This window comes from Panthera pardus, unplaced genomic scaffold (assembly GCF_024362965.1).
Source record: "Panthera pardus isolate Hobbes unplaced genomic scaffold, ASM2436296v1 HiC_scaffold_17, whole genome shotgun sequence".
NCBI lineage: Eukaryota > Metazoa > Chordata > Mammalia > Carnivora > Felidae > Panthera > Panthera pardus.
This window is the reverse complement of record NW_026526732.1, coordinates 114,483,188-114,498,513: the sequence shown is the minus strand read 5'-3', so window position 1 is coordinate 114,498,513 and position 15,326 is coordinate 114,483,188. Positions and strand designations below refer to the sequence as shown.

Here is a 15,326-nt window from a genome sequence, read left to right as displayed (position 1 = left end):
TATGAAAAGGAATCCACTGAAGTCTGAAGTGTCATGAGGACGAGAGAAGGGAGAAGATTGAACTGTATATTAAATTGTCTTGTGGTTATCAAATAAAGACTCTCTGATCATAAAGGCCAAAGATAAAAAAGAAAATGTGTGTGTTCAATATACGGAACAAAAATCCGTCTATTTTTGACATCGTATTTGAGGAGAAGATAGGTCAAAAAGCCCAGCCACCCCTGAAATGAATTTTAGACTCTCCTTATTGGTGTGATGGGGCAGGGAGAGATCTCAGTGATGGTGCATGGCTGATAGAAATGACTTTTTACAGTAGGTGCTAAATTAGATGTACAAAGTAGGAGAGTTATCAACCCTACATTGTCACGTCTGACCTTCTAGGTCCCAGTCGTGGAATCATAATAAAAACGAGTCGTGGGTTTCTCTGGAGATGCAGCAATAACTGACTTAGAACAGTTTTCAAGCTTCTCTTCAAATGGGGTGACACCAGGGGTTATGCAGGGTCATGAAGGAGGTGCATTGGTTTTGATCAGTTTTTGGAACTATACAGCAGCTTATCTGTAGGTCAGAGAAATTTAGTTTTCTCCATTCTTTTTTCATCATTTTCCCCCCTGGGTGCTATGTGGATTAGCCTCTGGAAGCTGGGGTGAGGCTCTGAGTGTTAATAGAGTTCGCGCGGATCCAGACTGCCCAACTCTGTATTTCACGACGTTGGGCTTCCAAGAGCATTCTCGTGGAATGTGCGAGTCAGTAAAGGCACATTACCACCTCTCCACAAATAAGAGGAGGACAGATATGTGGTGACAACAGAGAAATACAGACGGCTCCACCTTGCCTGTGTTATATCCACCTGCAGAATAGTGCTCTCGCACCATTCCGTCTCTGATACGACTTCCTGTTTTTGCTTTTTGCTTAATTGTATACTTTGTCCCTACTGAAATAATTTATAGGTACCAGACATTATTATTAAGCAGGTAGAAAACAGTTAAACCATTTGTCCCCAGCCTCTCCCTAATTTCAAGTAATTTATAACACAGTAAAACTGGAGACAAAAACATTGTAGGACATAGAAGCAGACCCGTGGCCCACACTCTTTGCCGGATCATGAGAGTGGGAGGGGCTCCCAGAGTTTTAACACTGTAACTGCTGATTCTTCTAAAATGTCACTGTGAGGGAAGTTATCTTGTCATATGTCAAAGGAATGTTTTAAATTCTAAAAACCACAGTGAGGAGCACCTGGCTGGCCTGTGTGTGGAGCAGAGCATGAGACCCTTGATCTCAGGGCGGTGAGTTTGAGCCCCAGGTTGGAGTGTGGAACCTACTTAAAAAAAAATAAAAATAACGGTGAAACCTCTTCATGCAGGAGTAATCACTAGACCTGTGAGTCGGTCTGTATACCAGTAAACCCAGGAATTAGTCTAAATGCCAAAGTTGGGTGAAAGAAGATTTTACAGGAATTAGATTAAAAGCTATTGTCTTTGCTTTGTCAAACTACTTAGATTCAAAGTAACCAGAAGGAGGAGGAATTTGGTGGGGGGATGATATTTATTCTTGTGTTACAAGGTGTTTGGGTGTGTTACAAACCTAGTGTCTAACATTCGTCACTTATCTGACTACTGATCAGTATATTCTGAAATGTTATCGGTTGTTATATTTACTGATTTATTTTTAAAGTAAGGGTATTCCACGACATATAACTGTTGATGTTGTCCTTTCCTAATATTTTTCTACCCAGCAAAAGGTACTGGATGCTGTCATTCCCCAATCCTGTGTATAACTTGTCAGAGAAAGGGTTAAGAAAGCAGAGTCCCTGGGGAAACAAGTTTCAAATTCGGGAGTTTTTACAATTATCATCTTGAACTGCATTTATAGTTATAAAAATAATTCCAGCATAAAATAAACTCGCCTTTAATAATCTATGGAAGAATCATAGGTCGTTTATTGGCATAGCCACTTGGTGTGAGCAGTGTTAGTACCAAATATGAACACCCTGTATTTCTTTTTCATTTGCTCAGCAAACATATGTATTTACTGTGTGCTTGGTTCCCAGTTAAGCACACTCACTGTTTCTCCCCTCTAGCTTCTCAAATCCAGGGGCCTCCTCTGGCTTGCTTTCTGTCTCACCAGGGCTTAGTATGGTCCCTGCAACGTGAGGGACACACAGTAAATCTGTCAAACGAGTGAACGTGTCATTCAATTAGTAACTAAGTTTTAGAGGTGGGAGAATGTATTTTATTTATTTTTTTAAATTTTTAATGTTTATTTACTTTTGAGAGAGAGACAGACAGAGTGTGAGCTGGTGAGGAGCACGGACAGAGAAGGAGACACAGAATCTGAAGCAGGCTCCAGGCTCTGAGCTGTCAGCACAGAGCCCGACGCGGGGCTCGAACTCACAGACTGCGAGATCGTGACCTGAGCCGAAGTCGGATGCGTAACCAACTGAGCCCCCCAGGTGCCCCTGGGAGAATGTATTTTAGATGTAGAGGGTGAGGATAGAGACAGGAAGAGTTTGTGGGTGGCTCTTACGAGGAACAGGAAGAGCCGCAGACTGGCTCCTCGCAGAGCAATGAGCAGGGAGTACTGGGAGGCCTCCATCCACACACGGTCTCCGAATCACTCAGGACACAAGCGAGCGACCGCATCAGTGGAGGTCGGGGAAAGCGGAGGGCAAAGGGTGGGCAGACAGAGGTGACGGAAGTTGAAGTGCTGTGTCATGAATTGAGATCCTGCAGGGAATCGGTGACCTGAGTGTTGGGTTTGAGGGACTAGACGGCTCAATGAAGCTCAGACCCAAATACGAGGGACTAAGGGGATGGCAGTGTTTGCCGAGTGGCTCCCATGTGCAAGCAATTTAATAAAGTCTTGTGGATGGAAAAGGGCCTCCCCGATGACCAACACGCAGCGTCTGCTCTCCAGGAGATGCTGACGCACAGTAAGTGCCAAAGGTCTGTGGGAGCACATAGTTAAAAAGATTCTTTCTGGGGGCGCCTGGTTGGCTCAGTCGGTTAAGTGTCTGACTTCGGCTCAGGTCACGACCTCATGGTTCACGGTCTCGAGCCCCGCGTCAGGCTCTGTGCTGACAGACAGCTCAGAGCCTAGAGCCAGCTTTGGAGTCTGTGTCTCCCTCTCTCTCTGTTCCTCATCTGCTCATGTGCCCTCTCTCTCTCTCTCTCTCTCTCTCTCTCTCTCTCTCTCTCTCTCTCTCAAAAGTAAATAAAGATTTAAAAAATTGAAAGAAAAAAAACAAGATTCTGTCCGGTGGGTGGAGGTGGGGATCCAGCACAGAAGTAATCTTTGAACGGGGCTCTTCAGGATGAATGTAGTGCACGGAGATAGTAGGGTAGGCGTTCCAGGGCAAAGAGAACAGCGTGGGCAAGATGTGGGCTTGAAAAAATGCAGGTCCGTCAGGAACGAGACGTTGTCTTTGGTGTTAGCCGGGAACCTGAGGCAGAGCCCTGATGCGGTACTTGGTACTTGATTCTCTGAGCAGCTGGGCGTCCTTGAAAGTTGTTAAAGGGGAGAGTGACCTCAGATGACCGTGCATTCGGAAGTGAACTCTGGCCTCTATTCAGAGGTGGGTTAAGCAGTGGCTCCAGACCGTGGCTTCACATTAGCATCACCTGCAAATGTTTGCTGAAATTCCAAATCCTGGGCCGTACCCCAGGTCGTTACATCGGAATCCGTGGCGAGGGGGTCCAGACGTGGTCGGTGCAGCCGGGGCTGCGCACGAACGGTTTGGAGCAGGGATTGGCAAACTCTTTCTGTAAAGGGCCAGATAATAGATGTTTTTGGCTTACAGGTCACACGGTTTCTGTTGTAACGCTTCTCCCCCACCACCGAGCGCAAAATCGACCACAAACAATGCGAGAACCAATGAGCGTGGCTGTGTTCCAGTAAAACTTGATGGGAATTTGAGCTATGTATAATTTTCACATGTCACCAATATTCTTGTTCTTTGGTTTTGTTTTTGTTTTTGTTTTTTTTTTTACTTCAGCCACTTAAAATTGTAAAAACAAATCACGGACTATACAAAAATTGGTGGCCAGACCAAATTTGGCCAGGCCAGATTTGGCCTGCAGACCATTTTCTGCCAGTTCTTGATCTGGAGGACGAAAACTGGACCCGGAGAGTCCAGGAAAGAAAACATTACTACAGTAATCCAGATAAGAAGTAAAGTTAACTCTCTTTTGTGGTCATTAGAAGGTCAGACTGAAGATAAGTGATATTGAATTGATATTTATAGCAACTCATACTCTCGTGTGCTACTTTTGAGCGCCAGAAGTTCCCATACAAAGGAACTCTGAATGAACCATTGTGCGGTGTGTAGTATTTAGGACCCTTTGACTTTGTCTTTTTAATTTTATAGGCGTTTTATTTATGTCGCAAGGCTGTTTCTCTTCTAACTGCTTGAAATGGCTACACATTTTGGCAACACCTACTCCTACCATTACAGAACAGTTCAGTCTCCTTCCCTTTCTCCTGTGCCAGGCACGCCTTTGTCGCCAAAGAATGACCTTTCCTTGCGAACAAATGTTCTCTTTAGAAAATAAGGTGAGCTTGATATAAGAAGATATGGCCACTGATATTTTATCAGCTGAATTAATGCAGAATTCCCTTTTTAGACTTTGCTCCAGCATTTGTTGCCTACTTAAGGAGCTCCTTTACCACGCCCACTGTGAAAATGAGAGACTGGTTATCGCAGCCACAATTCCACTGAGGTTATTTGAGAAACCACAAAGCCAAAAAGAAAAAAAAAAAAAAACGTTCCCTCTGATACCTGCTGTGCTTCAAAATCAGTGGTACGTCTCCACATTTGGCTGGTTGGCTTTTTTTGAATACCATTAACAATGGGTGAACTCACTGGCTTCCCTGTTTCCTAACTCCCACTCTTTGAAGTCTGCTGTTTCCTCTAAGTGTCTTCTGAGACATGCCTACGCCGTGCCCTCCACTGTGGGGACTCCAGACTCTAAAGAACCTGAAACTCTCCTTGAATTTGCTGTAACCAGAAGCAGAGAAGGAAATTCAAGAGCATAGACGAAGTTGGGTCATCTCTGTTACCTTCCAGATCGTACTAGAAAGTAAGAGGTGAAAAATGTATGTAGGCTTAGAGCAGCCTATTTTTCTTTACTTTCCCCACCCTCCTTACTGTAGCCATTTATCACAGAACACAAAACTATTACATACGTGCCTTAGGAAGGAAAAGCAGATGAGATTCTGAAGAGTTTGTTTTCCTGAGTGTTTTGGGTGTCTTTGATCACCAGACCTATTTCACATCACTAATGTTTTTTTTTTTAACTAATTTTGAATTCGTTATTTTAGGTTCCAGGGACCTGTTCTTTCTTCTTAGTGATCTTGAGTGATTATTATCCTAGGGACTCCATCCAAATATGTCCAATATAAAGAGTGAGATTGTGATTGAGTGCTGATAACGTCAAGTGCTTTTAATTAAGCTTCTGATGTTTTATACATTGATAACAAAATAAAGTTTCAGGTTTATTAAATTAGCCTCCCATTAATTTTTCAGAAGCACTCACCAAGGGAACTAGATATATAGCAGTAGCCTATTCCCTGCAGCCAAAGCCTCGATGTGCCCCTGAGGAATTCCTGAAGAGAGTTCATTCTCGAGTCAAGGAAGAGGTTGGGAAGTAAAGCAAAGCTGCTGACGGAATATCGACGTTAAGAATGAAAATGCTGTTTGAATTCAGAACCCAGAATGGCAAAAGCTGAAGGCCAGCGGGGAACCCACGTAGAAGACAGAGGCTGACAGCTAGGAGAGACCTCAGGGAGCATATCGGCTGCTGGTCCTCGACTTTGACCGCACGTTGGAAAACCCGAGAGCTTTCAAATAGATCCCATCATGCCAGTTAGCTCAGTGCCACTGGGGATCTAGACCAGAGCCCTGGTATATTTTAAAGGTTCCTCACTGGTTCCAACCTGCAGCCAGGGTTGAGAACCACTGAGAACCACTGGCCCCTCATGTCACGACGTCCAGAGCGGATTCCTCGCCCAAGGTCAGAGAGCTGATTTGCTGAGATGTTAACTTCCGTCTTCTCCTCTCAACTTCTTGCCTCCTTTATTCTGTATGTTCCCCGTGTGATCACATCCCCTCTTCTGCTTTATTAACTTACACCTGTAGGCTCATGACTCCCAGATCCATGGCCCCCATCTCTCTGCTGGCACCAAACCTTTATGTCTCACTCCCCCATTATCTCCCAAATGTATCACGTCCAGCCGTTCAAACACATTCTGTTCAATCTGAGTTCCCCACCCCACCTGCCACCCTCCACCCCTTACCCCCCAAAAACTTACTTTTTGCCTGGATTCCTCATGTCAGTGCAGGGAGCGCTTCCCTTCCCGTGGTTATCTGAACCTGAAATCTTAGAGCCATCCACGTCCTTCCCTCTCTTGCGCTCCTTCCCTAACCGGTCACCAAGAGCTGTAGGGCCTGCGCCCTCCCTCTTCCTCCACCCATCCCACCTCGTCGCCCCGCCTAGCTGAACCTGGGATGGGGTGCTGTCCTTTCCTCTGAACCATTGCCACGTCCTGCCGTGCCACCTTCAGCCTCTAGCCTGGCACCCGTGCTCCACCTCTCACACCATTAGGAAGCCCCTTCTGAGACCTAGATGTGACTGTCCCCTTTGCAACATTGTGTGCTCTAGTCCTCTAGCCATCTCTCTGGTTCCACGGCACCACCTCCTTTCCTTTCTTTTCCCCGTGTGCTTACATCCAGCCTACTTTCTTACAAATCATAAATGGCATAATCTATCTATAGACTCCGTTCCTTTAGTTCTTTATCAAAACCTGAACTCTCCAGTAAGGTATAATCTTTTCCCTCTTCCACCAAATGCTGGCATGTCGCAGACTGAGTTTAATAAGCCTGGCACTGCCCGCGTCCTGACGACTGGAGCCTGGAGCCTGCCCCCGGCAGGAAGTGTAGTAGAAGGTCCCAAGGCAGACAGGAGACCTACCTTACCGTCAGACCACAGTTGTGGTTGTTAGCACCTTCACTTACCTCTTAGCATTTCCGAGCTGCTTCCATTCTTATCCCTGACTTTCATGTCCTGGGTATCCTTGCTAAGCCCTGTCCTCACTTAATTCTCCTAGTTCTTGCAAGTTTTACCAAGAACCCCTTTGACCCTCAGTCATTTGTTTTTAATCTTGCACATCTTGGCTGGTTTTTTGGCCCTTTTACCTCAGGATGTGGTTCTCTGACTTCCCTACCGAATGCGTGTCCCCGGCAGGCACTAACTGACCAGTCCTTGTCCCCTGGCTTTTATTACATAGAATTTTGACTCCAGTCTCTTTGGGAATTTGTTTAGAACCTAACACTCCCAGACCCTGCCATTGTCATTGCCTTGTGTGCCTGTAGGACACAAAGGTCAGGCAGGGCCTGATGAGTTGTCTTGGCTACTTCTCTTCTGTTTCTCCTTGCCAGGGCTTAACTACTTCTCAGGCTCTCTGCCAACAAGGGGACAAGAAAAAATAAGTGGCTTTAAACTCTCCTTTCTTACTATATCAGTTATACTTTGTTTTGAACCTGTGTTAGTGGTTTGCCATAGAGTTGGCAATACATAGTTCCAAACAATCCAAGCAAAAAAAAAAAAAAAAAAAAAAAAAAAATCCAATTCCATGTCATATGATACTACTGTAGGGGAGTGTGAGTACCTTATAATAATAACACAGTCATCTTTATCTCTTCCTGTCATGCCTTGTGTCATTGTCATTCAGTTCACATACACAGATCCATGCAAAACCAAGTACATTGTTGCTGTTACTGTTTCGAATAAACTGTTATCTGTTAGATCAGTTAAGAATAAGGAGAATAAAATTTCTTTTACCTGCACTTTTCCCCCCCACGTATTCAGTGCCCTTCCTTCAGATCCAGATTTCTGCTCTCTATCATTTTCCTTCTCTCTAAAGAACTGCTTTTAACGTTTCTTGCAAATGAGATCTACTGGCAACAAATTCCCTCAGTTGTTGTTTGTCTGAGGAGGTTTTTATTTATTCATCTTTGAGGGATAATTTCGCAGGGTACAGAATTCTAAGTTGATGGGTTTTTCTTCTCAGCACTTTGAATATTTCTTTCTCTTCTTGCCTGCATGGTTTCTAAGATGTCAGATACAGTTCTTATCTTTGTTCCTCTATAGATAAGAAATTCCTCCCCCCACCCTTGGCCTCTTTCAGGAATTTGTTTTTGATTTACTATAATTTGAAAATTATAATAGGGGCGCCTGGGTGGCTCAGTTGGTTAAGCATCCAACTTCGGCTCAGGTCATGATCTCACGGTCCATGAGATCAAGCCCCGCATCAGGCTCTGTGCTGACAGCTCAGAGCCTGGAGCCTGCTTCGGATTCTGTGTCTCCCTCTCTCTCTGCCCCTCCCCTGCTTGTGCTCTGTCCCTGTCTCTCAAGAATACATTAGAATAAGAATATGTAAAAGAATAGGTTTTCTTGTCATTGTCCTTCTTGTGTTGTCTGAACTTCCTAGATCTGTGGTTTGGTGTCTGACATTAATTTGGGGAAATTCTCAGGCATTATTGTTGCAAATATATGTGTTCCTTTCTCTCTTTCTTCCCCTTCTGATGACCCCATATGTTACACTTTTTGTAGCTGCCCCCATAGTCCTTATATTCCATTTTTTTTGAAGTTTATTTATTTTGAGAGAGAAAACATGAGCCAGAGAGGGGCAGAGAGAGAGAGAGAGAGAGAGAGAGAGAGAATCCCAAGCAGGCTCCTTGCTGTATGAACCAAGAGATCATGAGCTGAGACTAAGAGTTGGATGCTTAACCGACTCAGCCACTCAGGCGCCCATGGATATTCTCTCTTTTTTTTTTTCCCCCCACTTCAGTCTTTGTTCTTTTTTCATTTTGGTTTTTGAGAATTCTGTTGATCTGCCTTGAGCTCAGAGATTGCTTCTTCATTCATGTCCAGTCTACTGATGAGCCTGTCAGAGGCATTCTCCATTTCTGTTAGTGTTTATATTTAGCATTTGGGGGGGGGGGATGAGTTTGGGGGAGGCTCATTCTTAGATTTCCATCTCTCTGTTTGCATTTTTCATCTGTTCTTGCATACTGTCTACTTTAGCCATTAGAGCCCTCCACATATTTTAAATTCCCAGTCTGATAAATCCAGCACGCTGCCATGTCTGGTCCTCAAGCTTGGTCCGTCTTCAGATTGAGTTTTTTTGTCACTTGGTATGTCTTGTAATTTTTCTTGATAGCCAGATGTGATGTGCTGAGCAAAAGGAACTGCTGAAAATAGGCCTTGAGTTACCTGGTGTTGAGGTGTGAGGACAGGGAAAGCATTCCAGAGTCCTGTGATTAGAGCTCAGTCTTTTAGTGACTCTGTGCCCCTGGACTGCAAACATTTTCTTAGTGTTTCCCTCCTTCCGTGGGTGGAACAGGATGGCTAAGTGGACTGAGGTTGGGTATTTCCCTTCTCAGGTTAGCTAGACTCTGGTAATACCCAAGCAGGTTAGAGTCTGGTTAACTGGTTTCCCCTGAGGGCAGGCCTTATTAAGAACGGAGTGTTCTGGCTGGTTTCACAATGCTGCTTTGTCCCCTCCCCATGCCAGAAACCACAGGAGATTTTTCTCCCATATTTACCGTGGGAACCTGGTTGAGCTCCTGGAGGTAAATCTCTCCGTGTCGTGGACCACCTGCTCCCGTCCCATGACTGGATCGCCCCCAAGCTCCTAATAGTCATCTGCCCTGAGCCTCCCGCAATCCGTCAGTTACCCTTCCGGTTTTCCTACAGTGCTGGCTCCTATGGCAGCCTCACACTGCAGGAAGCCACATCCCCCGTGTCGGCTTCCTGGTCCCTCCCAGTTCTGGGGGCAACACTTTCTTCTGTTATTCCCTCCCTTATGCATCCAAAAAGAGTTGTTGGTTTTTCACTCTGTTCAAGCTTGTTACTTGCCGTGAGGCCAGAGTGGTGACTTTCCAAGCTCCTTACGTGCAGAAGAGGGAAACAGGAAGTTACTACATTGAAGCTCAAACCTGCTCTTTCGGCTTCTTACCACTAGGTTTACTGAGACATTTATATCATAGTATCTACAAGTAGACACTGAGCACAGAAAACACGGACTTCGTGCGGGGAGCCCAGGAGAAGTTAAACTGGAGGATATTGGTACAGTTTGATTGGTTCCATAACCTCACCTTCCAAGTCCAGATTCTCATCATATGTCGTGCTTCTTTCAGATCTAACTCCTGTGTCCCCTTGATGAAAATGGAAATGATTACACTGTCTGGAAGCCTGAACTGTTAAAAAAAAAAAATGCTCCATTGGGGCTTTTAGCTTGGTGGTTGTGTCCGAAAAGGAGTTTAAACTTGGACATGAAAGGAGTCATCGGTGTTCTCTGTTCTTAGAGAGTGAAATACAAAGCAGTTTAGGAAATACCTACAGGTTGGGGTTCTCAGAAATCTACAAGTTTTACCACAGTTTCAGACTGCCTTAAACCCAGCTACCTACGCAACCTGCAAGGCTCAGCACAGTCGCTTGTCATCTCCCTCTCGTCTCTGCAGCCTGGACCGCAGGATTTGGGATGCAGGTGACAGGAAGGTGCCTCGTACAGTTGACAGAGTTGTTGGGCACCCTCGTTCTAAGCACATCACACACCTTGTTTGACATGTTTACTTTTTACACACCCGGAGAATTAGCAGGTGCTTGCATGACTGCGTTGTTTGTTTTAACAGGCTAAGAAGTGGGAGGTAGGTTAGACCCACACGATGATGCAATAGGAAAGTATCTAATTATTCCATTTTTGGCTCAGCGCTCAGTTTCAGTTAAAAGTGCTGATAGCAAGGCTCAACAAGTCCTGTAGCCTAGTACCCTTAGCATTGTCTGCCTGTGAGAAACCGGCTTGCTACCAAGCATGGCCGCACGTTAGCCCCTTGCGTGTAAGATCTTCCATGTGGCTAGAATTTAGCAAAAGATCTCAGAGTTCCTGTAATGAGGCATTACAGTGTGGATGCAGAAGGCTCTAAAAGTCCCATATCTATTTCCGCACGCTCAACGAGCCAACTTGGAATATTGTGTCTGCACATAGACTGTTCACAAGTTAACTCCTGAGAGCCAGACAGGTCATGGTTGTTTGGACTGGTATATTCATCCTGACGTGTCAGGGTGTAGGTTACGATTGGTCCTTGAACTGTCTTCATCGAGTGGAAGGAGCAAGGTTCAGGGTCCGGGAACTATCGCTACAAGTAGACGTGGTCCCAGGCAGAGATTCGAGATCTGGGGTGACTAACTGTTTCTGTAAAGGGCCAGATAGTAAATACTTGAGGATTTATGGGCCATGTGATCTCTGCCGTAACCACTCAACTCTGCTCTCGCAGCGTGAAAACGGTCATAGATGATACGTAAACAGAAGCGTCTGGCTGCGTCTTGGTAAAATTTTGCTTACAAAAGCAGGTGGTGGACTGGGTTGGCCCATGGGCCATCATTTATATCAGCCCCTGTCCTGGATCCCAGAACGTACACCACTGGGCTATATGATCCTGACCTCATAGGAAAAGTAGTGGTAGTTTTCAGTTAACTGAACCAATACATATAACTTTCAGTACTCATAGCCAAGACTTCACTGTATTTGTATATAATGAATTTGTTGTCAGAAAGAAAAGCATTTTTCCTCACTGGCTGCTTTGGGTGCTAATCCGAATTGTTATTTACTTGTCATTTATACCCCACTTCCTTCCCAGAATAATTTGAGGTAAAGGCATGTATAGATTTTAGCTGTCAAAATAGAGATATAAAACCAAAACCACATGAAAAGGTCACACAAAACAACCTCTGAATATTCCATTTCCACCGGCCAACCCAAGCTAGTCGTAGCTCAGCCATTTGAGGACTGAACAGTCTTTTGGACACCTCCTAAATTGAACACTGATACGCTCCATATTTTATCTTTCCTAGCATCGTTTCCTTTCTGAAAAAAAATGTCCCTCCACGTTTTATAGTGAATCTTGTACCAAAGGAAATGTTATTATCCGTCGTTTTTCTTCTGATTGAAGCACAAGCCAAGAACTGTTACACAACTGAGTGGGTACATGGAAAGGACAGAGAAAATGAGAAGCTAAGGAAAACCTTGGTGGGCAAGCTACCTGTACAATACAGATTTTAGGGCTCTTCTAGAGCCAAGGGACTATTTCCAATCAGTTAGAGGCTCATCCTTGCTCTCCATGGAAAAGGAGTGTTGAATTACTTTAGAGTTTAGTGGTCGGAGGCCCTCTTACGAGGTGAACAGAGGAGTGAGGGTTTGGGCTGGCGGCAGGGAGGGATGACCTTTAGCAGGTGTCAGAACGTAGAAACAAAGCCGAGTGACTTGAAGGACTGGCAAGTGGAATTGTGTCCCCAAAGACAGTGTGGAAATAGGAAAGCTGGTCTATAGGAGTGCAATGAGTGTGTACAAATGACTCTAATGCAAGATCCTGGTTAATAGCAGATTCAACTCCTTAGCCAAGTGGCTGCAGAAGGTCATGTACAACCCAGGCCAGAAGGTCTGCTTACGTCACTGGCATAGGAAGGTGTGACAGACGTGCTCACACAGACCCTGGAGTTGGAGGAAATCGGGAAGTACTTCCCAAGAAAACATGGATACCAGGCGAGGATTCATTCACAAGTGAAGACCGAAGCAGCCAGGAACCTGGTAGTCCGATTAACAACAGCAGAGGGGAGTCCGAAGCAGGGTGTGGGCTGTATCAAGGACACACCGGCCATGCTTGTGCCAGAAATGTAAGATGCGGCAGGGGGCTAGCTATGGCGAACACTAAATAAACGTAAGAAAAAAATTATAGATTTTTTATTTTAATGTTTACTTATTTTTGAGAGAGAGAGAGACAGAGCGTGAGCAGGGGTGGGGCAGAGAGCGAGAGGGAGACACAGAATCCGAAGCAGGATCCAGGCTCCGAGCTGTCAGCACAGAGTCCAGTGTGGGGCTCTATCCCATGAGCCATGAGATCATGACCAGAGCTGAAGTGGGACGCTTAATGGACTGAGCCACCTTGGCGCCCCAAAGAAATAAATTCTATAATTGGCATCTGAGGACATGGTCGGTATCTGTCTTAAAGATGTTTTATCTGCTCTGTAAATTGAGAAGTAATTTTTGAGGTACCGAGCTGGTTCAGTCAGTTAAAAGTGCCTGACTCTTGAGTTTGACCCATGATCCCAGGGTCTTGGGATCAAGCCTGAAGTCGGGCTCTGTGCTGACAGCGTGTGGAGCCTGCTTGGGATTCTCTCTCCCTCTCTCTGCTCCTCCCTGGCTCCTATTCTCTCTCTCTCTCTCTCTCTCTCTTTCCCTCCCCCCCTCCCCCCCAAAAAATAAATAAATAAACTTAAAAAAAAGAATTTCCAACTTTCACTTCAATCCCTTCTCGTTCACTCTTGGTGAGACGGCAAGTTGGGGCAGCGTTTGGCCTCATCCATCAGGGTAACCAGCGTGGCATGCTATTTGACTCTGTATCTGTTCTTCTGTACTTTATCTTTTTTAAAAAAATGCACACTGTCAAGCTGGCAAAGATGTTTGTGCAAAGGTGATTGTTTTATTAAAGAACTAAAATGAGTTACAGAAAAGAGTTCAGCTTTCAGAAGTTTTTGGATTTCAGTACCCCGTTTAAGGGGTTCAGATCTGGTTATACAACTCTTTTAAGTTTGGCAGGGACAAACTGTGAAGTGGAAAAAGTAGATTTTAGGGTAGTGTGTACAGAATGATCTCCTTTTTTTTTTTTTTTTTTTTTTTTTTTTTTAGTTTTTTTAATGTTTATTTTTGAGAGAGAGAGACTGACAGCATGAGAGGGGGGAGGAGCAGAGAGAGAAGGAGACCAAGAATCCGAAGCAGACTCCAGGCTCCGAGCTGTCAGCACAGAGCCCGACACGGGGCTCGAACTCACGGACCGCGAGATCATGACCTGAGCCGAAGTCAGACGCTTAACCGACTGAGCCACCCGGCAGTCCCAGATCCCCTTTCTTTGAAAGTAATAGTTGTCGATAAAAATATCTGCACAGAAGATCTAGAACCATACACAAAATTATCTGTGGTCGTTATGGTGGGTGGACAGGTCGCAGTGTGTGAGAAAACAATCTGCCTCTTACAGTCAACGATAATAGAGAACCCCACCCTCTCTCCAGGGTCACAGACACTGGGGGAGCAGGAGGTAGAGACGGTTCTCAAGTAGTGGGTTCAGCTTGAGAAAAACATATCATTAGAAGGTAAAAGAGGTTGTCTTTTCATAACGATACAGGAGGCTCGTGTCATCATTATAGATGCTTACAGTTAAATGCCCGTCTAACTCAGGTGTATTCATTTATTCATTAGTGTCGCAAATACGCGTTGAGGGCTTACTGTGCGTGAGACACCGGGCAGCCATACAGCAGTGACAGGACAAAGGTGGCCTCCAGCATACAGCTAGAGGCTCAAGCAGACAGACCCAATTGTGACTAGGAAGCCAGATGAAGGTATTTTGTTTAAAAGGATGCCTAGCAGTGCCTAGTTCAGAGTGACAGCGCTTGGTATTACAGTGAAATTGCACACCCTCAAATGTGTTTGGGTTTTCTTTCTCTTCAGTTTTTTACTTCATTTTACTCTCTGAATTGTATGTTTAAAAATAGAGGTTTTTTTTTTGAGGATGATTCGTGTTTCAACCAGGAAACCTCTAGGAAAGGTTGCCTGCCTGGTCTGTGACAACCACCCACATAACCATCCAGTGGCTTTCGTTTCTAATTGCATCCCTGTGTCCCAGGTTGGCACTGTGGCCCCTTGGTTCGCACAAGGAAGAATCTCTAAACAATATGTTAATGCAGGTAGATGGGTAGAAAGACGGAGATAGGTAAGTCTGCGTATAGATCCATATGCCTGTATATATTTTTGCCACCTGTCCACTCAGATGTTTGTGTTTTCTTCCACAGAAAAAGCAAAGAACAAAAGATCTCTCTCGGGTGTTCCATTCTTACAGTCCGTATGATCACAAGGTAAGAGAAGCATGTTATTCGTGTATTGGCTAGATGTCTTTCTGAACATAGAGCAGAAGTCTCACTAGTACATAGCGATTCTGAAGTACATTTTCCGGTTATGTTTACATTTCCATTTTAATTTGTCAACTCTTTATCTCTTCTAAAGAAATCAGAAAATCTTTATTTCCGAACTAATGTCATTCTATTTTATTCACATTAAAATGCAGTTGCATATTGTCACTGAAATCTCAAAGTCGATGGAAAGACAGATCTGGGGGCATTATTTATTTGGTTGGGTTTTTTTTTCCCCCTTCCAAACACTAAAGTGATGCACTTGACTTTTGAATTGGTAAAGATCGTTGAAATAGGAACTGCCGACTG

At 44.7% G+C, this 15,326-nt stretch overlaps 1 protein-coding gene across 8 annotated transcripts in view; it reads left to right on the top strand.

Annotated features, from left to right (window-relative positions):
* Positions 1–15,326, top strand: part of CDKAL1 (CDK5 regulatory subunit associated protein 1 like 1) — a 706,407-nt gene that overhangs the window by 520,140 nt on the left and 170,941 nt on the right. For all 8 annotated transcript variants that reach the window (XM_019425254.2, XM_019425255.2, XM_019425256.2 and 5 more), the window contains one exon: positions 14,901–14,963. In XM_019425254.2, coding sequence (XP_019280799.2) covers positions 14,901–14,963 — 63 coding nt within the window. The remainder of the gene's footprint in view (positions 1–14,900; positions 14,964–15,326) is intronic.